Source organism: Mytilus californianus, unplaced genomic scaffold, assembly GCF_021869535.1.
Source record: "Mytilus californianus isolate M0D057914Y unplaced genomic scaffold, xbMytCali1.0.p SCAF_9, whole genome shotgun sequence".
NCBI classification, from domain to species: Eukaryota; Metazoa; Mollusca; class Bivalvia; order Mytilida; family Mytilidae; genus Mytilus; species Mytilus californianus.
The window spans coordinates 71,401,325-71,427,318 of NW_026262745.1; the positions used below are offsets into that span (position 1 = coordinate 71,401,325).

The 25,994-nt window shown below is 31.5% G+C and overlaps 1 protein-coding gene across 1 annotated transcript; it reads right to left on the reverse strand.

Annotated features, from left to right (window-relative positions):
• Positions 1-3,306: 3,306 nt before the first annotated feature.
• On the reverse strand, positions 3,307-15,175 carry LOC127713972 (uncharacterized). Its single transcript, XM_052219922.1, has 4 exons — positions 15,171-15,175; positions 12,822-13,027; positions 10,156-10,165; positions 3,307-3,517 (listed from the first exon to the last, which is right to left on the reverse strand). The coding sequence occupies exons 1-4, from the start codon at positions 15,173-15,175 to the stop codon at positions 3,307-3,309; spliced, it is 432 nt and encodes a 143-aa protein (XP_052075882.1).
• Between the last annotated feature and the right edge of the window lie 10,819 nt (positions 15,176-25,994).

Below are 25,994 nucleotides of genomic sequence, written 5' to 3' on the forward strand. Positions count from 1 at the left end.
CTCAATTTGTAATTTTAAGGAAATTTTGCAGATTTTGATTATAATCCTAAATATTATAGAAGATAAAGATAAACTGTAAACAGCAAAAATGTTCAGCAAATTAGGATCGACAAAGCAATTAATATGACCAAAATTGTAAATTGACCCCTTTTAGGGACTTTCGATTGAATTTTCCTCGGAGTTCAGTATTTTTGTGATTTTACTTTATAGGAGATATTGCCTTTTAACGACAGTTTTTCACAATTTGTTCATCATGTTTACAAACATTTAAAACTCTTCTCCTCTGAAACTACTGGGGCTAATACTTCTAAAAGTTTACTGCATGTTTCTTAAGGTAACTGGTTTATAAATAATATCCGAAGTTTTGATCCATCAACAGACATGGCCACTATGGCTTAACATAGATTATAGGTGTCAAATGTACATTTTGGCTTTTATCTCAAAAAAGTATAAACGGCAAAAATGATCCACAAAGTAAGATCAGCAAATAACTCAAATGCATGAAACTGAAATTAAATGTGAGCGATATAAGACTCTAATGAACCTCTTGTTTTTAAACGCTGTGTTTTTCTAGCTTGTGTAATGTTTATGATTTACATTGATAAATTTAGTTAAAAATTAAATGGTTAACTTGGTTTTTTGATATCGTTGGAAACAAAAACACGTTAAGGAATTTTAAGTTTCTTTGTGCTGTTCAGACATTTGACTAGATCAATCCAGTTGTCTTCGATCATTTTTCAGGAAATTCAGTATTTAATGTTTTGTACGGGTCAAAAAAAACTACCGAATTTATGGAATAAATTTGAGATCAATGGAAATGGGTAATGTGTCAAAGAGTCAACAACTCGACCAAAGGTTAGAAAACAGCCAAAGATCACCAAATGGTCTAAAATACAGCGAGAAGATCCCGCAAACGGAGGTGGGCTTCAACTGACCCTTAAACAAAAATGAGTACTAGTTCAGTGAAAAATGACAGAAATCTAAAATCCGAAACATATAAATAAACTAAAATGAAAAACAACGACAAGACTTGCAAAGGACAAAGGCTCCTCACTTGGGATATGCGCAAACATGCTGCAGGGTTAAACATTTTTTGTGAAATCTCAACCCTCCCCTGTACCTCAAGCCAATGTAGAAAAAACACTGCAATACGCACAGCAAATGCTTTTCACACACCAATAGGCTGCAAGCGGATGATTTAACAATACTGGATTGTCTGCATTATATATGTCTGAAAATGACACTGTTTCTTCATGGTTGGCGTTTGTTGATGGCTCCCATAATTGTTTTCCGTTCAGTGTTGTATTATGAATCAGCCGGTTGGTTTTATCTCAGAATACTTTATAGCATACAACAGATTTTTGGTTTTGCTCATTGTAAAAAACCGTTCGGTGTCCTTGGAATTCTTTATTTTTTGTCCTTTCTTGAGTTGACGGTTTTTCTCATGAGCATTGATACAACGTCTCCTTATTTTCATATTATTCAAATTGGTTAAGATTCAAATGGTTGCAAAATAACAGTTTCATATTGGTATCCATTTACCAGCGACTGACGACAGATCATGACAAACTGTCTGATATGAAGCTCACCTTGCTCTAGCTGCAAAATTAACAGCATATACACAAAGGATTTTCAATTGTTTATGTATTATAATAGCTAAAGTAAACATCTAAGAAATCTAAAGACGATGATTTGAGTATCATTACTTTAATTCTCGATAGATAAAAATCTGTTAATTATATTGTGATCAATTATATGAAATAGCTTTAAAATTTCGTTTATATTTTATGTGACACAACAGTGATAGGAATTAATTTAAATAGTGGAAATAAGATCAATAATGCGTTCACATTGGTTTCAGACGTAACAGCAGAACATAAAAACGAGTCATAAAACAAATAATTAGCTTTTTTTGGTACTATTAATGCCTTGTTAAGCTATAAATACACGCGAATTACAAAAATTGTAAGCAAATTATAAAAAAAACAAGAAATAAAAAAAAAATATAGGTAAGGAAATAAAACATTCCTTCACCTTGGCTTAATGGGATATGAAGATTTGTTCTCTCCGAAAGTAAAATGTCTTGGGTGAACAAATCTTCGTATCTCCAAAACAAATATTAAAAAATTATTTAGTATTCAAGTGAAAGATAACATAAATTAATTGGATATTTCTTATGTATTTCCAGGTCAATCAAACATGTTTGAATTGTATGACTTATTATGTACTTGTATTTATTAAAAACACTATTAAATCTTAAATGATAAAAAACCAGGGGGGGGGGGGGGGGTTGGGGGGGGGGGGGGGGGGGGTACACAGAGATAGGAAAAAATATATTGTATATCTGTTGTTCAGCTTCTGGAAAATATTTCATTATCAATTAGCACCCCTCTAGTAGGTCCCATATTCCATTTGCAGCGGTTTGACAGTTTGGTCCACGTACATAATATTCGAAATTAATCATTGCTGCTCTCATGCAACGGTTCACAGTATAACGGCAGTTGGGATATATGGTTCTTGCAAGTGTCCATCTGTAAAAGAAACAACATATTATTTCAATCTGTAAGCTATTTCATTCAATACAAATTAACACATGTTCATTTGGAATATATTAGTTAATAAATTTAGAAGTGTTCTTCGTCAGTTCCTTAGTGTAAAAAATGGTTTCAGTAAAAAAAAAACATCAAAATTGAACATGTGTAAAACCAGCATTCAGTATATATTTATGATCGTTCCTGATGAAGGTAAATCCAGAAAAACTATTTATTGTTGTCTTTAATTTATAGCAATGGGTTGATACCGCTGCTGGTGGACGATCAATCCCCGATGGTATCATCCGATCAGTAGTCAGTGCATCAGTAGTAACATGATTTATAAAATATTGTCAGTTATGAATACAGAAATTATTGATAAACTGAAGTTTCAACTCCCTATAGATAAGTTTACTATATGTATATTTGATTATTATTTAAGGTCTTTTTTGGTAATATAGATCTTCAACAGTTTCGCTTGTTATAGATCATTGGCTTTCAAATGTTTGGTGTTTAACGTTTGTGATGACGGCTAATCAAGAAAACCACTTCAGACGCATAAAACTTATAAAGTGTGGTTTCATTTTTATAGGCATATATTCATGACAAATATGAAGTTTATATTTACTATACATCCAGTTTTATATTCTTAAATTAAAATGTATGCCTCTTTACTATAGAAAATAGTCAAGGTGAAACTATATTTGGTGATATCTACTATCATTTATCATGTTTAAATGACATAATTTTACAATATGGGACGGTTCTATGTAGCTTACCTTGAACTCATAGAATCGGCATCTGTTATGACAGTATCAGAAGAATCACCGTAATCTTCGCCTTTGTGTATCAGCCATTTATTCTTTCCTTCCACGTAACGGTCGATTGTCACTACAACCCCTGCGTGATGTAAATGATAATCGTGTCTCTTTTTCCTTCTACTAGACCACCAACTCCCTGACGATGATGACGAGCTGCTCAAAGGTCTACAATAAGAAATTCGAATACACAGCGTTTGAAAATATCATTAGTTGTGCAAATTCAGCTAAAGGAAAAGCAAATCAATGTCTCGAATTGTCCTTTTTTTGATTATTTTTCTGACGATATTTCAATGTCATCCGAATATTGTTTAAAAAAAAGCACACAAACTATGCCTTTAGTTGTTTTCATCTTTTTTTCCTTAGCATTAGACCGATATCTGAGTTTCTGTTTGAGCCAACACAGGGGAGAAAAAGAAAAGAAAACCCACACACGAGAGGTCTGTAATCTCTGATCATAATTCTTTTTTAAACGGAATGTAATTTGCAGTTTGATTTTAAATGAGTAACTAGATTGGATTTAACAAAAAATCAAGGTCGAATAATCACAGCACAACTCAGAACGCATACTAAATAAAATCAAAACATGTTTAAGTGGGTAGCTAATATAAAACTATGTATCAAAACGGACAACTATGGGCGCCTCGTCACGTTGATTAGTTTTTCGTCGGTATCTAGAGTTGTTAAACTTGCTAACATGTGGAAAACATAGAATCATTGATATTATCTTGAACATATAATTGTAATGCTACTTTATCATATTCTTACATGTACATTCAAACCTGCAAATAAAGGTCACACTCTATACCAGAGAAAACTGCCCTTTCAAAACGGAAAAGTGTTATTGATTTATGCTTAAAGCCACTTTCAGCGCTCAGACTCAGACTATTTCGAAAAGAAAACCTGTATTCGACAGAAAAACAGACAATTCTATTAAATTCAGATTGTTGTCGAATGCCCCTACCACGTTGTTGGGTTCAAACTTACAACCCGTTTACAGACTAGTGAGACAACATAAATCACGCGCCCAACATGGTGTTCTGTGCTAGGAAATTTAAAAATGATTACAATAACATAACATAACATTCTTTTCAAAATAAATGAATTAAAAACGATGAGACCAATATTATTTTAGATTTATTCTTTCCTTGTTAACTACATTTTTGGATATGGTAAAGGTAGAAATATGTGATGTGTGGTGTTGACATTTGACTGGTCAAATGTAGATTAACAAAACTACCTACAATAATCAAAGGGATTGCACAAGGGTCATAAGCTTCTCCGCTTTGACATATGTATGTTCAAGATCAAGTGACATAACTAGTTTTATTCTTCTCCCATTGTTTTCGAGATATCTCCTTTATTGTTTTAACGATTTTGTTCATTTCCGTAATTAGTTCATTCACAATCATACTTATTGCTGTGTTATACGAACATTTACTGTTGTTGGTTGATTTCATTTATTCTGAAAAGTCTTTTTTTGACTACTTTTTATTCGGTTTAGTATTTACTTGCATTTTAAGTTGATTGTTGGATGTTAAGCAACCATAAATCAATCAATAAGTTAATTGTTCATGATTTTTCAAGGATTTAATAGTTTTCCTTTAGATTTAATGGCTTATTCAATAATTACAAACCTTGTATAATATTCTCCTTTTATCACCCTTGCATTAAACAGTGTCTCTAGGCATCTTCGATCAGAACAATCTACACAGAAAACTATTTGGATAGATATCAGACAATTAATCAGCAGCACAAATTTCAGCATTTCCGATTCCTGCTAGTTTTACCATAACAAATAAGTCGTTATGGTAATACAAAATGATGTATTATTTTATCTACCGAATTTTATAAACTACTTATATGATAACCATCGTCGCCATGGATTATTGTATTGTTATTATATGAATTACGCTTTTTTTTCTTAGTATTATCAAGGTTAATTTTTAAAACAAGATACTAGTTCTAAATTTGTCATAATAATCAACATTTTATCTGCAGACGTACCAGTTATTGACATAGTTTACAGTGCACATATTAAGTATGCATGTTTCTTGATAAATCGTAGTCGTATGTTCAAACCAGAAATAAAGAAATAAAAAAAAATATTTCCCTAGCTGTTCCCCACACCGAGTTGAATTGAGTTGAATTCTACCGTCTTGAAACGTTTACCAATCTAGAAAACTTTTGTTCCCTAATGACACATTGCACCGACTTATGTGTTTTCTTTTTTTTAATAATTGGTTCCTCTAAGTCAGTTATTGGTATTTATCATATATGAAATTGGGGTTTCAATTTATGATTGATTTTGCTCATACCAAGTTTTTTTTTAATTTCTGTCATTTGTGTGACTTCAGCTTAGTTTTTATATGTAAATATTTTAAAAAAATTTCAGATGTTACTTTTTAATTAATAACTGAATAAATACATGTCGTTTCGTTGTTTACTTCCGACTGCGGCCGCCATTTTCAAAGTATTGCTAACCATTGCCAAAATGCGAACTTTTCAATCACATTTTGAAGCAAAAAGTGTGTTACCTAAACTGATTTGGTTTTTGATTTCATTTGAACGAATGTGTTGTCGATCTATTAAGGGGCTGGAAGGTTATTATTAACAATAAAGAAGATGAGAAAATTCATTGTCTAAGAAGGTCCAATTGCAAGATTCTGTTAACATTTTGGATATAGTTTCTAAAACAGTTCGTAAAAACCATTCTCATGGGCGTATAATAAATCACAATCAAAGAAAATTTCATACCAACAATACAAATATTTCTGACCTAATTTCTATTTCAAAAAACAAAGGTAGACATTATCTATTAACCAAGCTCTGTTCTTTACTTGTTAATAAATTACATCAAATTTAAGAGAATTGCATCACAATTCCATATTGAATTCCTAGTATTAAATCGTCAGAACTATAATTGCATTTTGTTATTCTAAACTGTTTCCCCTTTGTATGTCAATAAAGGTTTTGAAAACATTGCCGGTATTTTTTAATGATCATTTTGTTAAAGAACAAATTCCTGTGTTTAATTACAGCGAAGTTTGTAAAGATGTAAATATCAGTGACAATACACCTAAGTCATAAAATTGAAGTAAATCCGAATACATTTATGGCCCCAGTTCTCATATTATAAAAGGAGACCTTAACATCGTTCGTGACCGAGAGTTAAAATCATTCCTCAGTAAAGGACCCAAATATCGTCCCCTGTCAATTATTAATTGGAATGAGTGTCGTAACATCATCCACGACTCACTCCGTACTTACTGCTTTCGATGGATAAAACGAGAAAAAGCTGACAAGAAATCTTAAGATTTTTTTTAATTCAGTAATAAACATAGTTGATATACGTATGCAACATTTAAAAAAAAACATTTTACTACTAACAACAACATAATAGCCCTATTTCTCGTATCAAATATAAGATAAAAGAAATCGTCAAGGAATTTGTGTTTGCCCGGCTGATAAGGCTGCTAATAATATCATTATTGTTTGACGTAAATTTTACATTGAGGTTCTGCAAAAGAAAATCACCAATTCACCAGCATTCCAACTGACTCCATTTTCCGAAAATGACATCTGTAACAAACATAAACTTTTAGCTACCTCTTTACAAGCAGAACCAAATGCAATGAACGTTTCAACAGTGTACTGGCTTCCGAAGCTGCACAAAACTCCTTACAAATATAGATTTATTTCGTCTTCAAGCCATTGTTCCAATACTTAACTACCTATTCTACTTACTTGTACATTTGGTACAATAAAAAACCTGGTAATAAGTTGTTCAAATAAAGTCTTTGAAAAAAAGTGGACTTAATTACTTTTGGACTGTCAAAAATTCGTTGGAAGAACTTGATAAATTGCATGCTTATATTGGTGATTTCGAATCTGTTCAAAATTTTGATTTTTCTACCCTATATATCACTTTGTCTCATAATCTTATTAAGAATATAATAATATTTAGAATGCGAAAATATATGTTCAAACTCTTTTAGGCTATTTTTAGTAACAACAAACAAAAGAACTTTGTAAATTGGACTTGCTTTGATAGTATAACTGCCTTTGAATTTTTAATAGATAACAATTTTGTTCACTCCACAGATTCCGTATATCGTCAAGTTATCGGAATTCCAATCGGACTAACTGTGCACCACTTATTGCGGACCTGTTTCTGTATTGTTATGGGTTACAATTTATGACTAAAATCAACAAAGACCCATCGAAACAACATCTGATTCAAAAATTTAATAACACTTTTAGATATTTGGATGATATATTGGCTCTCAATAATGACGACTTTAGTATGTACACTAAAGATATGTATCTTGCCGAACTGACTTTAAATAAAGCTAATAATAACAATGAACACTGCCCTTTCCTGGATCTTGATATCTATATCGTTAACGGGAAGCTTAATACCAAAATGTATGATAAAAGAGATGTTCCGTTTTAAGATGGTGACGTTCCCTTGTCACCATCTAATGGTGTTTATGTATCTCAACTTGTTCGAATCGCTCGTGAATGTAACAACATATTTGATTTTGACGAAAGAAATCTCTGTATAACTGAAACATTATTACATCAGGGTTTTTGATATCACAAACTAGTCAAAACATTTACTAAATTTTATCATCGGTACAAAGACATCATTCGTAAATATTAATCAACATGCAGACATCTTATACGTTCAGGTATTTCACATCCAATCTTATATGGTAATATTCTTTACAAAGCACAAAAATGTCGGCAATCACCTCAAAAGCTAACCAAACCTTTAAACAGACTTTTTCAGAGGGGGTTTAGTTACGACACTGTTGTTAGGTCATTAAGAATGGAATATGTTGGTATTAATATTGATTCACTCATAGGGTCTCTGCATCGGAAATAAAAATATTTATTCTAAAATCAGTTGTTGGCATGATACTGGTTATGTTTTTCTCATCTATTTTATTATGGTATAATACTAAACTCCTAACGGGAGGGATTGTGCGTGATTTAATCTTTATCAGTTTAATTGAGGTCTGGAGCTGGCATGTCAGTAATTGCTAGTAGGCCTTTGTTAATTTATGTATCATTGTCATTTTGCTTAGTTTCTTTTGTTACTTATTCTGACATCGGACTCAGACTTCTTTTAAACTCAGCTAGACTGAGCGTATTGCTGTTTGTTTCTTTATTCTAAATTGGCTAGAGGTATAGGGGTTTGAGATCCCACAAAATTGTTTAAACCCGCTGCACTTACTTAAGTCAGGAGCCTCTGGCCTTTGTTAGTCTTGTATGTTTTTTAATATTAGTTAATTTATATCTTTTGGAGTTTAGTATGACGTCCATTTTCACTTAACTAGTACACATTTTTATTTAGGGGCTATCTGAGGCACACCTCCGGATTCGTAATTTGCTTCCTGCGTTGAAGACCTATTGGTGGCTGTTATCTGCTCTTTGGTCGGGTTGTTGTCTCTTTGACATATTCCCCATTTCCATTCTCAATTTTATCATCATAGATACCTGGCTTACATTCTAGAATACGCCAGACTTGCGTTTCGTCTACTATAGACTCACCACTAACGTTCGAATCAAAAAAGTTTTAAAGGCCAAATTGGGTACCAAGTAAATGATCTGTGTTGTTTACATTTGAAAAAGTAATATTCACTGCCATTTTTTCAAAACAATATTTAGAAATAAAACAACATATTTATCAGATCAAACTTTTATTGAAAGATAAAGACAATCAACAAATATACATTTCTGTTTCCTTGTTCGTTTATTTGGTCTCTTGTTACATTTAACGAAAATCTTTGGGAATGGAGTGGGGAGGTTAAGATAACTGTCTTTAATTTTAGAAATTTGCTTCATTCCAGGTATATCTTATTAGGGCACGGTTCGGACTTTTTTTACTGTATATTTAACTGCTCATCTTATTTTGATAACATTAACGGTCCTGTTTTATAGCATCAGATGCGCATTTTGACAGTTAATGCAACATTTGAAAGTCCTTTCTATGTATTGATTTCTAAACTACTAAAAACACCGTAAATAGTCGTTTCATCTCGTCGTCTTGTTAGTGTTGTAAATTAGTAATTCTATTCTTTTCTCTTGTTCCCATCATTGCAATTAAAAAGACTTATTGTTCATGTTTTAAACAAAGTAATTACCTTTTATTATTTTTGGAGTGTAAAAACCTCCTTGCGTGTTGAAAAAAAATGATTGCTTTTGATTGTCATTATAACTCGAACACAAATATGACTTTTCTTCTCTGTACACTACACGCCCGGAGAATCTTACCTAATAATAGTTTTGTTTTATACACTTAATTCGGCATATGAAAATTCTGAGTGCAAATTGATTTGCTGTACCTCATATAAAGCCTTATTTAGTAATTAAAAAGTACATATGCCAACGATATGTATAATTCACAGCTTGTAAAAAAAGAGGCAAAAGATACCGAAAGGACTTTCAAACTCGTAAGTCAAAAATACACTGACAACACCATGCATGGGGGTGATATCAGGTGCTCCAGAAGGGTGAGCAGACTCGTCGTGTTGCTCATATAAGTACAAACCCGGTAATAAGTCTTATTCGGTAATTTACATTTGGGGGAAGGGAGACGGGATTGTAGTTACGACAATTGGAACAAAGCCGCTATCATTTGTGAAACGGATATTCCATAACGGTCAACCTACTCGTGATAGCGACCGCAAAATTTGAGTGACGTTTTCGATTTCAATGTACATAATATGTGTATAGCAACATATTTTCTACTTAATTTGTTCATTGATAAAAAGCTTAGGAAGGAAGTTTGGCTGTACCTGTTGAAACCTTATTACAAAACAAGATATTACATCCTTATTTTGATGGGGATGGTGTTAAAGAGTCTGTCACTCTAGATAAGATCAATGTAAATTTTTGATCCTTTGAATATAAAAATTCTGAAAGATTGTCATTGTTACACTGTTGTAAGATCTTTGCCTATTGTCTTCACCGCTATATTGTATTAGAATTGATTTAAACAAAATTAAAAATGCAGCTTTTGAACACTCTTGGTCCTTCATTCTGTCATATTTTTGGATTGAGAAGCTCATGCTTTTCTCCGACTGGTCATGACGTCTTATCGCTTAACCCATTGGATATTGCCAGATAAATATAGATATAAGAAGATGTGGTATGAGTGCCAATGAGACAACTCTCCATCCAAGTCAAAATTTATAAAGGTAAACCATTATAGGTCACAGTACGGTCTTCAACACGGAGCCTTGGCTCACACCGAACAGTAAGCTATAAAGGGCCCCAAAAATTACTAGTGTAAAACCATTCAAACGGGAAAACCAACGGTCTAATCTATATAAAAAACGAGAAACGAGAAACACTTATGAACCACATCAACAAACGACAACTACTGAACATCAGATTCCTGACTTAGGACAGGTGCAATCAAATGCAGCGGGTTTAAACGTTTTAATGGTACCAAACCTTCACCCTTTTTTTGAAACAATAGTGTAACATCACAACATAGAAAGACACACTATAAAATATCAACTGAAATAGCTTAACTCAATCAAAGGACATATTAACACCTTTGAACATTCACTGAACAAATGAATTTGACCTATGATACAATGTAAATACAAAATAAATAAACTAAGGGAAGAATAATAAAAGTAACATGTTATATTGGTATGAAATGTTAAACAATTAAAGCAAAACAATATGCTCGAACAAAAATATCAGCCATTTGCAATAACTTTAAACACAGGTAAATGAAAATAATTTTGTTGTTAGGTATACGTGTACAGTTCCAATAGAGAAAGGAAATATTTTTACAAAATAAATAATTTTGATGTTCATAGTACGAAGTGAAAATTTATAGTAATACCAAACACTTATCAAAGCTGGTATATAGACCTATCTGTATGTTGCTGCTAGTACCTTTAGATTGTTAATTTGTGGGTTTATGTTTTTGTCTGGCGTGTTAAGTCATAAGATACATATGCCATTCCAGTGCCATCGTATGCCATTCCCATTACTGCATATATCATTCTATAATGAAGCATAATCCATACTTCATTTGTTTAATTTCAGTTAACGATTTAGGAAAAACAAACAAAAATATTTCAAATGGAAACCTAACGTTTTGTCGTCGTCTCATCATTTTGTGATATAATGTTTTTACGTGGTACAGATAATATGTATCACAAATTATTGAATTACGCGAACTGTTCCTTCACCTGATCTTTGTACAGTGTATGCTTTTTTCTATTATTTTTCGCTTATGCACAGTGCCGCTTGAGTAAAGTCGTTGCAACTACAGCATGTATCAATATCCTAAAACAAAAACAATTAAGGCTAGGAATCTACGATTGGAAGCTGTTTGTGTTCATGTCTATGGATGGATTAATAGTATTTGTTGTAGCTACTTTCTTTGAATGAATGGGTTCTTATGGTATCTAGTAAGTAAATTGATATATATCTTTTTTGCAAATTCCAATCAATACTGACCATGTCTACAAAGCAAAACAAATCTGACCATTTAAATAATATTTTAATGTTCGAAATCATGCGCAAGCCTTTTTTTTTTTTATTAAAATCAAATATTATAACATACAGCAATATGTGGTATTATCACTATTTTACGAAATTTTCCTTTCATCTTACTGACTGATAATTTCCTTTCTCAGCACAGTAGAGGGATATGAAAAATTATACGCTAGAAACTAAGGGTGCATGTGCCCGTTGTCATTGAAATTAACAACGTCGTCATAGGTAAAATAGCGATAAACAGATTATCATTGGTCATCTCAACTCGATTGCTTTTCTCACTTTCGCCGTACCGGCTCAAACGAGAAAAACAGTCTCGTTGAGATGATCAACGATAATCTATAATTATTGCCTTTGAAATAACTCTCCACCAAAGACCAAAAATGACATTCAAAATATTGGAGACTTTGTATTAACTTTGCCTAGATCGACATACTGGTATATATTTTCAGTAAACAAATAAAACATCGTCTTTAAAACAACCAAAAACACCAAACAATCATACCAAGGAACACCATTCTCAACTTCTAAACGTAACATCCTGTATCAGGTAAAACCAAGGAGAGTGATTTCCACATGATCTGATTGATGCGCAGTAATTATCATTGATGCTGAAATTTCAAAATATATAAACCATATCCGACAACTTCACTGTAAACTAAGCATGTTATCTTGCGTCGCTTAAAATCAGCCTTAATAAAATAGAAATGTTACTGGTACTGAAACTGAGGTTATCTCAGCTCGTATACTTAGCTCGAATCTAGTATCCAGCACGTGGGTCTTGTCTAATGAGAAAGAAAAATATTTACAAATATACAAAACTCCAAGGTAAATTAAAAAAGGGAAAACTTCATAAAAAAAAACATAACAAACGGTCGACTATATCAACCAATGGAACGAAAAGAAAACAACTTCATATTTAATTGATATTAAGTTGTACTGAATTCATGATGTGAACTTGATAAAAGGAAAGCACAACGACAAAAATAGACCAGAAGACATCTATGGTGATTTAACGAGTACGTGTTTTGTAAGAGTAGCAGATAATATACAAATCTTAGCAGGCATTTAAATATATTTATTCTCGTCGTGGTCGTTGTGGCACTACTCCTACTATTACAACTGCTGCTACTTCTACTACTACTACTAATAATAATAATAATAACAAAAATAATAATAATAATAATAATTATAATGATAATAATGAATCATGATAAGTTAATTATTTAAAAGGGTAAATGAATTACAACTTGTTTAATATTCATAGATGCCCTTAACACAAGTACATATAACAGGACACAGTCAACAGCAAAATATATACATATATAAACGCATTCATCGATTAAAATAGCTTCAACATGATAAACAGTTCATACTCTAACCAAACAAAGTAATATTATTATGCATGTATAATGTTATTTTATATGTCTTGCATAATATTTCAAAGAAAATGATTGAAACAATGTTTATAAATAAATCTCAATTTCGATATTTCTTAAAATTGTGAACGATAGATCAAACCATACCTTGATTGCTGAGAAATGAAAAAAAATCTAAAATAATTAGTATTCGGTTTTGATAAAAAAAAATGTCATTATTAGAGGCCGATCGTAAATTGTAGTGTTGAACGGGATTAAGATCTTGAAACTACCGACACGCACGCGTACACTAGTCTGGCATAATACTATGAAACGAAACCAACATTGTAAGTAGTCAAGAGTAAACGTAGTTCAATGGCATAAAGTAATTTTATGACACAATAACAAACAATGGAAACTGAAAAGTTTAATAAGGAAATAATTCATGCCGAGACGTTGACGGAGAAACGAGTTTCATGCATGATTCGTGTTTCTGATCAACCCCATAAGGTTTGCTTTTCCCTCTGAACAAGAAACTTATGACATCATCTTTTGTTAATATGTTTTGTGTCGTTCGGGACACACTTGAGTTTATTATGGAGTTTGATCTGAAATACATTTTCTTCCTATAATTACACACGGAAAAAATGTAATTACAAAACTACCGGACGCCAAGGTAAATATAGAAAGGGGGTCCATAACAACTGACAAAACCAAAACCAAAACCTCGACCTCGTCAACCAACGGAACAATTATTTTTTTTTTTGCTTTCAATCTCCATTTCCTGATTTAAAAATATCGATTTCATTGCAGCGCTATTGCTTTGATACTGTTTGAATAATTCACATCATGTCATAGTGTAACGAAACGATTTTTTTTTCAATTTCAGCTGCGGATTGAAAGAAGGAAAAGGATTATTGTGGAACTTCTTATTGATCTTCGTGCCGCTTGCTATAGTTCTCGTCGTTATGACTGTTTTATCCTTCATGATCTGGTACAAAGTTTATACTACAGGCAAAAAACTAAATAAAACGTTAGGAGAGCATAGTAATGCCACAAAGCGAATAATCGTCGCAACTACAAATATGTCATTTCTTATAATTGTCTTCATTCTGCGATTTTCAGTTTCAGCAGTTCATGCATTTTGGACATTTATCGACGAACCACCAAAAATATTGCTAGAGATTATAGCTTGTGCTACTTCTGCTGTGGAATTTTCAACGGAGTGATTTATCTGACGATTCGGCGGGAACATTTATAATCTTCATAATATATTTCCAAGGCTAATTAGATATTGTCGCCGAGCAGCCAACACCTTGAAATCGGCTCATCAGGTGTAGCACAATTTGTTTTATATAACCATGTCATCAATAAAACCTATTATCAACTGACGACAAAACAATCAAATTGCAAAATGTTTTTTAAAAAGAAACTTTTCTGAACTAAGAACTATGAAGATTTTACCATTTGATTTTTTTAAAACTGAACTGTTTTCTGTTGTGGACAGGACTATTTATAGACTTCACAAAGCCTGGGTGCAATTCTTCATAAAGTTATATAACTGTACAAAATATGAAAGAAAAGAAACCCAGTTCTAGTTATACTGTTTCAACATCGCTGTCTGCTTGCCAGAATTTAAATCTATCTAAATATGTTATAAGTTTTAAGTTTTAATCTGTTAGATAAGAATAAGGAATACAAAATTGTAAATAAGAGCAGCCAAATGTTTTAATACAAATGCAACAGGAAAGGAACTTAAAATGTATGTACAGTACTACTGAAAAGCAGCTACTAAAAATCACAGTTAAAACAAAGGAATTACAAATTGTCTGCCTATTTTCGGTGTTGTAACTCTAGTCCTGACAATATCTAATTAGTCAAACATCGTTACATATGCATTGCTGAAGAGTCAAGAACACTTATGGTCCTACATCATGTCGATACTTATATTTTGCACTTGGTGAACCATACCACATATTCTTATTTGATAATAAGTTGTAACCCATCTTCTGTTTTAACATATACCTAGCCGTTGTAATTCAGTTTCACGTTTCTCCAGGTAGGATCATTTTGTTTCTGCATCATTACTTTCAATGTACATCCCTTCTGATTAGTCTTACAATAATCAGTCATTTTCAGGGATTATCTGTTTTACTCGAACTACTCATTGTTATGAACGTATGCAACTTATGTGATGAAATTTTTATTACGGGTATGTTACATTGAAAACTTTTGATACAGGATATGTCTCGACTGTATGTTTATTTTATAGTTGAAATTAAAATAGAAATGCTTTCACATGTAAATAATGCAGCATATTTGAAGTCAATGAACCATATGATTAAAGGTACAAAGCCAAACAATTTCAGTGGAAATAAGATATGTCAATGCTGATACATCTGCATACCAATATCATAAACTAGTCATAAGTGGTTTCCATTAAACAAACATAATCACAAACTGTAACAGGTAAACTAGACAAATGTTCAAAGTCATTAGACAATGACTGAGAGGACTGGGCCAAACAATCTCATGGAAATGAGGAGTATTTTTGCCTATACAACTGCGAACCAAATATCATCGACTAAACATAAGTGGTTTTCACCTTAAATTGGCCTAATCACAAGTTTAACAGGTAAACTATGCAAAATTGTTCAAGTCAATAGACTATGACTGAGGGGTCAGGGCCAAATAATCTCCATTAGAATGAAATGTACCAACGCATATACAACTGCATACAAAATATCATTGACTTATCATAAGTGTTTCTTTTTAAACAATCCTAATCACAAACTTCAACACATGGCTAACGCAGACGCCGAAAAACAGTCGACCTAATTCTTGCTATTTCACTCAAATTAGGTGAGACAAAAACTAACAAGTGCAAAGTTGTAAAAGATGGAAAAACAAAAACTTCTTCCTCACCTTTTGACCTTGATACTTCCTTCCACAATATGTTACTTATCTTTATCTTTTGGTCTGCTGTTTATAAAATATCTTATATTTTCAAGCAAAATCTTTTGTAAAAATGATATATTGTACGATATTATTTTGTATTGTTTCCTTGTCATGAATATGTTTAAAATGTTGAATATCTAGAAAGATCCACTAACCTATATTAATTCAACTTCGTACTTGGTTTCGTCTTTCACCTTTTTGTATTCGAGCGTCACTGATGAGTATTGTGTAGACGCGTACATAAATATTGATAAATTACTGAGAGAATTCCTCCTTTCTGGCGTCTGGCGCAAATATAAAATTTCAATCCTGGTATCTATGATGAGTTTATTTTCGATATAAATTTTGTTTTGAATTGATACATTCACTTACCTTATATTTATTCTGCTGAGAGAACCCCACAAATATACATATATGATAATATACTACTGTGAGAACCCCTCCGTTCGATAGATTTTTTTTTTTTTTTGATACAATCACTTACCCGATATTTATTCTGCTGAGAGAACCCAACAAAAAGATGCATTAACGAATATCATTGTACTTAGAGACCCCTATAAATGAAAAACCCAAGATACATTATACTACTGCGAGAACTCCCAAAATGATACACAAACACATATTAAGCCCATCGCCCTCCTTCCCCAAAAAATAATTTAAAAATGTATAATACTTTTTGTTTCAATTTTCCAGTTCTTACCTTTTCAAAGAAATTGTAATAGGAAGCATGACCACCACTTTTTACTCTTAAACAATCTACAAAGTATAAGAAAAGTTTTGCCACGGTAATTTAAAACATACATGCTTTAAGTATGGCCATCCGAATAGTTGTAGACATTATACTAATTATTGGTATGAAGACAAGGTCGTATGAAAACAAAAACCAGAAGAGGACAAGGTAATATTAGAACAGCAAACAGACAAAGGCAATGTAGTATGGGAACACGAAACATTAGAGAAATAGGTTATATGTATCATAAAGAAAAAAGCAAGATGAAAATATTTGTTTAGCTACAATGTACTTTAAAAGTGTGAAAAATATATAAAAACAAAAACTGTATCAAGCAAAAAGAATCATTTAACAAAGTAAACAGGGCATAATTTTAACAAAACCCCGTCCCATGTGTAAGACCTTTCTTTGGTGTATTGAATAAAATGGCTTCAATTTTTTTATGTCTGTTTGTATCGCAAATGCTAGTTAAATGTAGACATTGATATAACACAGAGATATTGTGATAAATATAACAAAGATTTGAATTACCTTTCGTTAGGAAACGATTGCTTGTTGTCGCAAAGTTTTGAAGGAAGTGTGCAGTAAGAGCTTTATTTTGTCTCAAGTTTTTAATGGATTTCTTGCATGCAATGTATATTTCAAACTCTTAAATATAAATTAAAGAAAACTAAGCAATTTTGTCATTTTTTTTAACAAAAAATTACTCTTATCATTTATAAAATTTAATATCAAAACCATGTTTAATAATGGTAATTGATGAAAAACATTTACATTTGCACATAATTAACAACTATTTCAAGCATAATTTTATATTATACTTTAACACTTTCGTTTGAAGCTAAATACCCCATATAATGAAAATGAACGTCTTCCTGAAATAATAGCAAACACTTTCTCGTGTGATTGTAACAATTAAATATAAAATTGCAAATTCAAAATTGCTGATGTTTTACTACTTTAAAAGTTTTATTACAAATGAAACTTTTACCAAACTTTTCATTTAGGAATTTAGGAATAGGGATTATAAATACTTAAAGATAAATATGTTTTGTGTTTAATTATTATTCATATAATCACAGTGTAGTCCACATTCAGTGATTGAACTATAAATGTGATGTTTTTATTATCATTTAAAGGGATGATTTAGAATTTGAAAGTAGAATGTGTAAGGTGGAGATACGCCAATAATAAAAACAAACAATCCAACAACACAATAAAATCAAAGTGATTGCAAGCATGGAAGCGAAAAGATTTCAATCATTTTGTAATGAGAACTTACAATTGTATTTTACATGTTCAATTGAGTAATGAAACAATTTAGGCAATATTTTTAATTAGGAGTTATCTTCCTTTGTCTAACACCAGGTTTAATCCACCATTTTGTTACATAAATGCCTGTACCAAGTCAGAAATATGACGTTTATTTTCCATTCGTTTGATGTGTTTGAACCTTTTGATGTTGCCATTTGATAAGGGTCTTTCCGTTTAGAATTTTAGAGTTAGGTATTTTTCATATTTCACCTCTGTGATCTACCGAATTAGACTTACTACCGGGTTTGTACTAACATGAGTAACACGACGGGTACCACATGTGCAGCAGAATCTGCTTACCCTTCCGGAGGACCTGAGTTCACCCCCAGTTTTTGGTGGGGTTCGTGTTGTTCAGTCTTCAGTTTTCTATGTTGTGTTTTGTGTACTGTTGTTTGTCTGTTGGTCTTTTTCTTTTTTAGCCATGGCTTGTCAGTTTATTTTTGACTTATGAGTTTGAATGTTCCTTTGTTTTCTTTCGTCTCTCTTTTACCTTTTGTCAATAATTGTAGCTTAACCTATTGTTGTAATTTTCAATAAAATAGTTTTCCTGATATATATAGGTATACATATCTTCATCATTTTGTACCTTGAATATATAATATCTGACTACTAGTATTCATCATTTTTAAATTGCTTGATGTGGATAAGATCATAATCTTCAGCTCAACCTCGTATGTTGTTAGTGCTCTTTCAAGCTATCAAGTCAGTGACAATAGGGAATTTCGTTGCATTTCATGTAATTAAAAAAAACAGGATATAATATTATATATTATATGATTTTAACTACAATAATGTCCCTTTATTGATTGATTGATTGTTGGTTGCTTAACGTCCTCCCTTTATTGAAGCGATAAACTAACATTACTTCGCATTATCTGTTTCGAAAGTTGGAATTACGTTAAAGACGATTTCTGCTACTAGTATATCACTCTAATAAATGGAAAAAAGGATTGTTTCTGTCTTAATCCTATAAAGAGTTTTAAAGATGGAAAATTGTACAGAAAATCAACAATTGGGAACAACACACGATTACTTTCATATCAATTCAATGTTTTAGCAGACTGTAGAGGAGAGGCGAAAGATACCAAAGGGACATTCAAACTCATAAGTCGAAAATAAACTGACAACGCCATGGCTAAAAAAGAAAAAGACAAACAGACAAACAACAGTACATAAAAAAACATAGTTTATTGAAACATAGTATCGTCTGGTTTGTTTCTTCAAGATGTGACCACCGTTCTGAAAGGAAATAACTCTATATAGGTATATAATCAGGAGAAGGGTTAGAGTTAGAATCAGGATAAGGTTAAGGTAATAGTCAATGTTAAGGTTAGGGTTATAGTCAGAACAAGTGTTAGAGCTATAGTAAGTGCTAGCGTTAGGGTTGTAGTCAGGGTGAGGGTTAGGATTATTATTTGTTTCGAATGTTTAACTACGTAAACGACTATTTCTGGAACTATTTCAATCAAATAAATGGAAGAAAAGATTGTTTTAAAACTTTTTAGAATATTTTCATGATTTTTAAAAGAAGGAAAATTGAACAGAAAATCCCTAATTGACAAAAACACACGATTACTATGAAATCAATTAAATGTTTTAACAAACTGTAGTTTGCATTATAACTGAGTTAAAGTTACAAAGGTCGTTAAGTTATGCCCAGAAGCATTTTTCATTGAAACTTGGTAAAGTCCTGTTTATTTATTCAAAGAATGACATATCGTTCTGAAAGGAAATAACTCCATATTCAAATTATAGCAAATCATGGTGTTAAAATTGTTAATTTCGAGTGAATTGCAACCAAAATATATCATGAAATAACAGAACAGGAAGAGGAAACGAATGTTATATTCTTGAACAATTATACGTTTTGAACTTAATTTAATGTAAACTTTTCTTGTCCTATTTTCAACACTGCCGGATTTTTAAGCAGATTGACACTTTAAACAAATCTGATGAGTCAAATCCTTTTCAAATGACTTTTTTTACAGTTAATTCTTATGTTGTGTCGTTACACTACTCTCCCAGGCCAAGGAGTGTGTTGAACGCCCACAAACATGATCAACGACAACTTCATTCTAAATATACCTGTCTTTTCTACATAAAGAAATGCCTGTACCAAATCTGGAGTATGACAGTTTTTTCATTCGTTAGATGTGTTTGAACTTTTGATTTTGCCATTTTATAAAGGACTTTCCGTTTTGAATTTCCCTTGGAGTTCGGTATTTTTGTTATTTTACTTTTTTTTGTATTGCTGCAGTATCATTATTTTGGAATGGTTTCATATTTTGTAATCCTTGGGCAATTTCAAGCTTACAATACTTTTTTGGACTTGCTCATTGTTATAGGTCGTACGATGACTGTTAAATGAAAATAACACTATATTGATTGAGGGCGTCGAAGCGCTTTCTGGGTTTATATTTATCATGTTCTTTAGGTACCCTCAAACTTGTTAATGATTACATCTTTGTACTTTGAATGAGAGTTGTCTCATGATCGTGATCGAGTAACTATTATGACTATAATTTGAACTTCTCGCAGATGTATATACGTCCTCAAATATATATCATATATAATCAAAAATAGGATTGGTGGGTAACAGGTATACGTTCTGAACTTAAACTAATGTAAACTTTTTTGTCATGTTTCACCACTGCCAGATTCTTAATCAGATTGACACAAATATGTGTCGTTAATATACAAATCAGTCATCAAAGATGTGTAATGTAAGGAAAGTTCATGAACGTCATACATGATTAAGGTTGTACACCTCTGAGGAGCCAAAAAATTTCTAGAATTAAACTTTTTTTCTTAACCTGATTTTTGGGTTTGTATGACTGAAAAAAATAATTGCTGAAGAAAAAATCATATGGTGGTGCACTTCTTTTTTTGCTACGGCCCTTTGAAAATACCCAATTTTGATGATTTTCCCATTTTTCACCAACTTTTACCCATTTTTGAGCTATTTTTGTGAAAAAAATCACAGTTCCACAATTAAACTTTTTTTCATACTTTCAATAAAGATGAAGTGGACCAATCTGAATAAATTGAACTTAAAAAACTATAGGTAGGTGTTACTATAAGAAAGTTTTATCATATTTTGATGCTTTTTCGTGTCAAATTTACCATGCTGTCAATTTTGTAAATTTGTGATTTTTCTCTGTTTTAAGAACAAAATGCATATTATTCCAACTTCTTTGTTATAAATGATTGAAAAAATACAAATCTAAGAAATTTAAAAAGAAAAAAGTGATATGGGATGTACATGTTTCTGGAAAAATCATTTCTTGTACCCCTCACCCATTTTCTCAAAATTTTGGCTAAAAAGACTGACTTCATTTGAAAAAGTTATTTCTCAAAAACTACTTATTTTAAATACACAATTTTTTCACAGAGTTAAGTTTGATTATGATATTTATTAAATTCATTGCTTACTTCCACTTTTATCACATGTTTTGGAAATAATTCCTGAACGAGATTTCAACGAGACTGAAACGTTAGAAGAATACATCCTTAAGGAAAGAACTATTTCATTATTGTTTATATCTATATCTTGAAGATCATGCCGAGTATTATATATCCATATATATAATGTTATTAAGGTAGCAGCATCGTACAATTGTTTAATAAATCAGTAATCAAAGGTATTGAAAAAAAATTAATAATCGGAGACTTGTTGTATATCATACAATTATTTTCTTTCATAAGGTAAATAAAATCAGCATAGATACCCGGCTTATATTTTATACGCCAGACGCGCGTTTCGATTACAAAAGACTTTTCAGTGACGCTCGAACAAAAAGAGATAAAAAGGCCAAATTGAGAACGAAGTAAATGAGTTGCATTTTGAAAAACTAATATAAAGGTAAAGATCCATTAGATGTCAACCACCTCAAAAACCGAAGATAAATTCCGGTTCTCTAAAATGGTAAGCAATTCTTGTTCCTCTAATAGCACCCGACGACGTATTGCTTATAGCAAGTTAAAAGTCGGCTCTAAGTAGTCTTCTGTAATTTTACTATGGAGGAAACTAATGCGGGATTTTAACCAAACCATGATAGCGTACACAATTTTCAAAATGGATGAGCTAATTTTTAACAATTGTAAATACTTGTTTCAATGCTCTTTACCAAGGAAATCATCATAGAAAACGTGAGCCCTGGAATATCGTATCGATTGGAAGACTTGTAATGCTTCATATGCAGGTGTCATGGGTTTAACAGCAACATATGTAAAACATTGTTTCTGATTACATTTTTGGTTTTTGTTTATTGCGGTTTCTTAAATATTACTAATCGATTTAACGAGGTTAATATACTGCAATACGTCTATTTGATATTTTTTGTATTATAAGAGATGTAATTTGGTCACGTGATTTTATACTATAAACAAATAGGTTTTCAAATATAAGATCAGTTCGTTTGAGATCAGAACAGGCTACGATTTTGGTTTAAGCTTTCCGATCCCGTATACTAGTGTAGATGTTAACATTTAAAAAAAAAAGTCAATACTAAATTTAAGATATCGAAAAGGTACTTCTGCGGAAAAATGATCATGGCATATTTCAACAGTAGCGTAACTAACTCGGTTTCGACTGAAATGGAAAGCGTGACAACTATGGCATCTCTAAACATTACATCAAGAAATGGCAAACAGTTCACTAAAGGAATATATGTAATGCCCTTTGGTGTATACCTATCTTACATTATTACGTCATCTAGCATATGCATATGTTTGTTAGTACTGATCTTCTCGTTTAGGAAAAACAAACAAAATTATTTTAAATGGAGAATTTCGCAACGTTTTGTCGCTGTCTCATCATTTTGCGATGTTATGTTTTACGGGGTACAGATGGTATGTATCACAAATGTAGGAATTACGCGAATTGTTCCCTCACCTGATCTTTGTACAGTGTATGCCTTTTTCCTACTTCTTTTTGCTTATGCACAGTGTCGCTTTAGTATAGTCGTTGCAACCACAGCATGTATCGGTATTCTGAAACAAAAACATAGAAAAGCTAGGAATCTACGATTGGAAGCTGTTCATGTTCATGTTTTTTGATATAATATTAAAATTAGGTATTGCTGCTTTCTTCAAGGGAATGGATTTTAATGGTATCTAGCAGGCATGGGGTATTGCAAATTTGTAATTGTAATGCATGGTAATGGTAATGCATTACATTTTTGCAAGTAATTGCATGTAATGTGTAATGCAGCAATTTTTGCATTACATGTAATTGTAATTTAATGTATTACTTTATCAAAAAGTTGTGTAATTTCATGCATTACATTGCATTACGCGGCATAACATTTTTCTCATACTATATATCTTTAACAGATTGTTGGAGATTTGACTAACGCAGAATTTTAGATTTCTTGATAAACTAAGAAAATAATCATTTGAATATTGATTTTCTATTTATTTTTTACAGTTTACATAAATCACTTGAAGGAATTTGGAGATTAAACCTTGTCCCAGGTAGAGCTTGAAAAAATATTGGTATGAATTCTAGAATGACCAAATTAGAATTCTAAACGAATAACACAACACTGTATATCAGATTGAGTTCTTTTTTTATTTCATTTCCTTTGATTTCATACATTTTTCTGCATAAAAAGATTAATATTTGAAAAGCATTACAACTGTAAAAGTGTTCCATTGTTGTCAAAAGATCAATGAATACCCTGTCATGATTAAATAACAGATAATTGAACATTGACACAAAACCCTAATTAGTTTGTTTTACAATCTATCTTTTCACCATTTTTGGTCATAAATTAAGCTCTTTGTTTATTCTATAATTAGGAAAGGAATTCTCATTAAATATTGTGATTGAAATCAAAAGAAACAAATGTATATTTATAAAAGTAAAGTTAACATTTAGTTATTAAAATAAGTATTAAACTTCATCTCCGTAATTTATTTTTAGAGAAAACACAGAGATGTATACCTTGAAACCTACAATGTACATGAAGGGTGAAACCTTCTAAACCCTTGTGATGTTAAAATGTAATAGTCGCATTTAATAGACTTTTTACATGTATACTTAAATTCAATACACAGTTACTGTAATGTTGTCATTTTAGTGTTATTATTAACATTGTCATTAAAACGGGAGGTTTGGCTAGCCACAAAACCAGGTTCAACCCACCATTTTTTCTTAAAACGTCCTGTACCAAGTCAGGAAAATGGTTCTTGTTATCTTATAGTACGTTTCTGTGTGTGTTGCATTTTAGTGTTTCTGTTGTGTCTTTGTTCTCCTTTTATATTTGATGTGTTTCCCTCAGTTTTAGTTTGTAACCCGGATTTGTTTTTTCTCAATCGATTTATGAATTTCGAACAGCGGTATACTACTGTTGCCTTCATTTACTGCATATGCTAGAATCATTTGTGACTTCCTGTTGTTTTTAAAATTGTTTGATTCTTCTTTTCAATTAATAATAAAATATACAAATGTAATGTGTAATTCAATGCATTACTTTGCAACAGTAATTCTAATCTAGCATTACTTTGAAAAATGCATGTAATTGTAATTGTAATTTAATGCATGGTTTTGTCAAAGTAATTGTAATATAATGCATTATATTGCAATGTAATTCGCCCCATGCCTGGTATCTAGTAAGTAAATTTAATATATCTTTTTATTTAAGTTCATGATTAAGTCTGACCATGTCTAGAAAGCCAACCAAATCTGACCATTTAAATAGAATTTGATTTTTTGAAATTACATTTGTACACATAAGCTTGTTTAAAAACATTTATTATGAAAGTAGCAAGATGTGGTATGATTGCCTATGAAACAACTCTTCACCAGAGACCAAATAGTGACTTTCAAAATATCGGAGACTGCATTAAGTTTACCTAGACTGAAACACTTGTGTATATGTTCAATAAACAAATAAAACATAGTCTAGAAAACAACCAAAGATACCACACAAACGTACCACACTATACAAATCGCAACTTCTAAAAGTTATGCAATCAAGGAGAGCGATAAAGTGCTTGATGCGCAGTTATCATCATTGATGTTGAAAACTAAAAAATATAAACCATACCCGACGCATCACTGTAAACTAAGCATATTAAATTGCTTCTTTAAATAAGCTATAACAGAACAGAAATGTTACTGGTACTGAAACTCAGGTTGCCATTTTTTGTTATTGCAGAGGCTTCGACCAAACGCAATGGTTAGGAACAAAAAATCATTAAGCATTAATCGTCTGCCTCCTCTCCTCTACATCAAAATTGCCTATTTGCTCCTTTTGATCCAGTTTCATCAATCTGCAATATAATTTATATTCTGAAATTATTTGGATAATGAGATTATTGATTTATTTTACATTTATTCTACCAATGTGTCCATTTAAATCACAAGTGTCCTATAACAACATTTTTTTATATAATTCAAAATATAACCTGTCGCTTTGGATCGACATTAGGACCTGATATATGATACTATATATCATCAATTAGAAGATACAAGTTTGATCTTTGTTTTAATGGTATAAATATGATATAAAAATGTTATTCTCACTTGTAATAGATATGCAGATAAATTTCTTTTTAAGTACCGGAAGTTTCTGACATTAGTCAGTTCATTTATACTTTGCATATTTCTTTGTAAGATCAATGATTGATTCGATATGTCTTTAAAATGAGAAATAAATCTTCTATAAAATTTGCTATTCCAGTAAAGCTTCCCATTTATTTCTCTGATAGTTGAAGACGGTTTTAGATATTTAATTACTTTAACTTA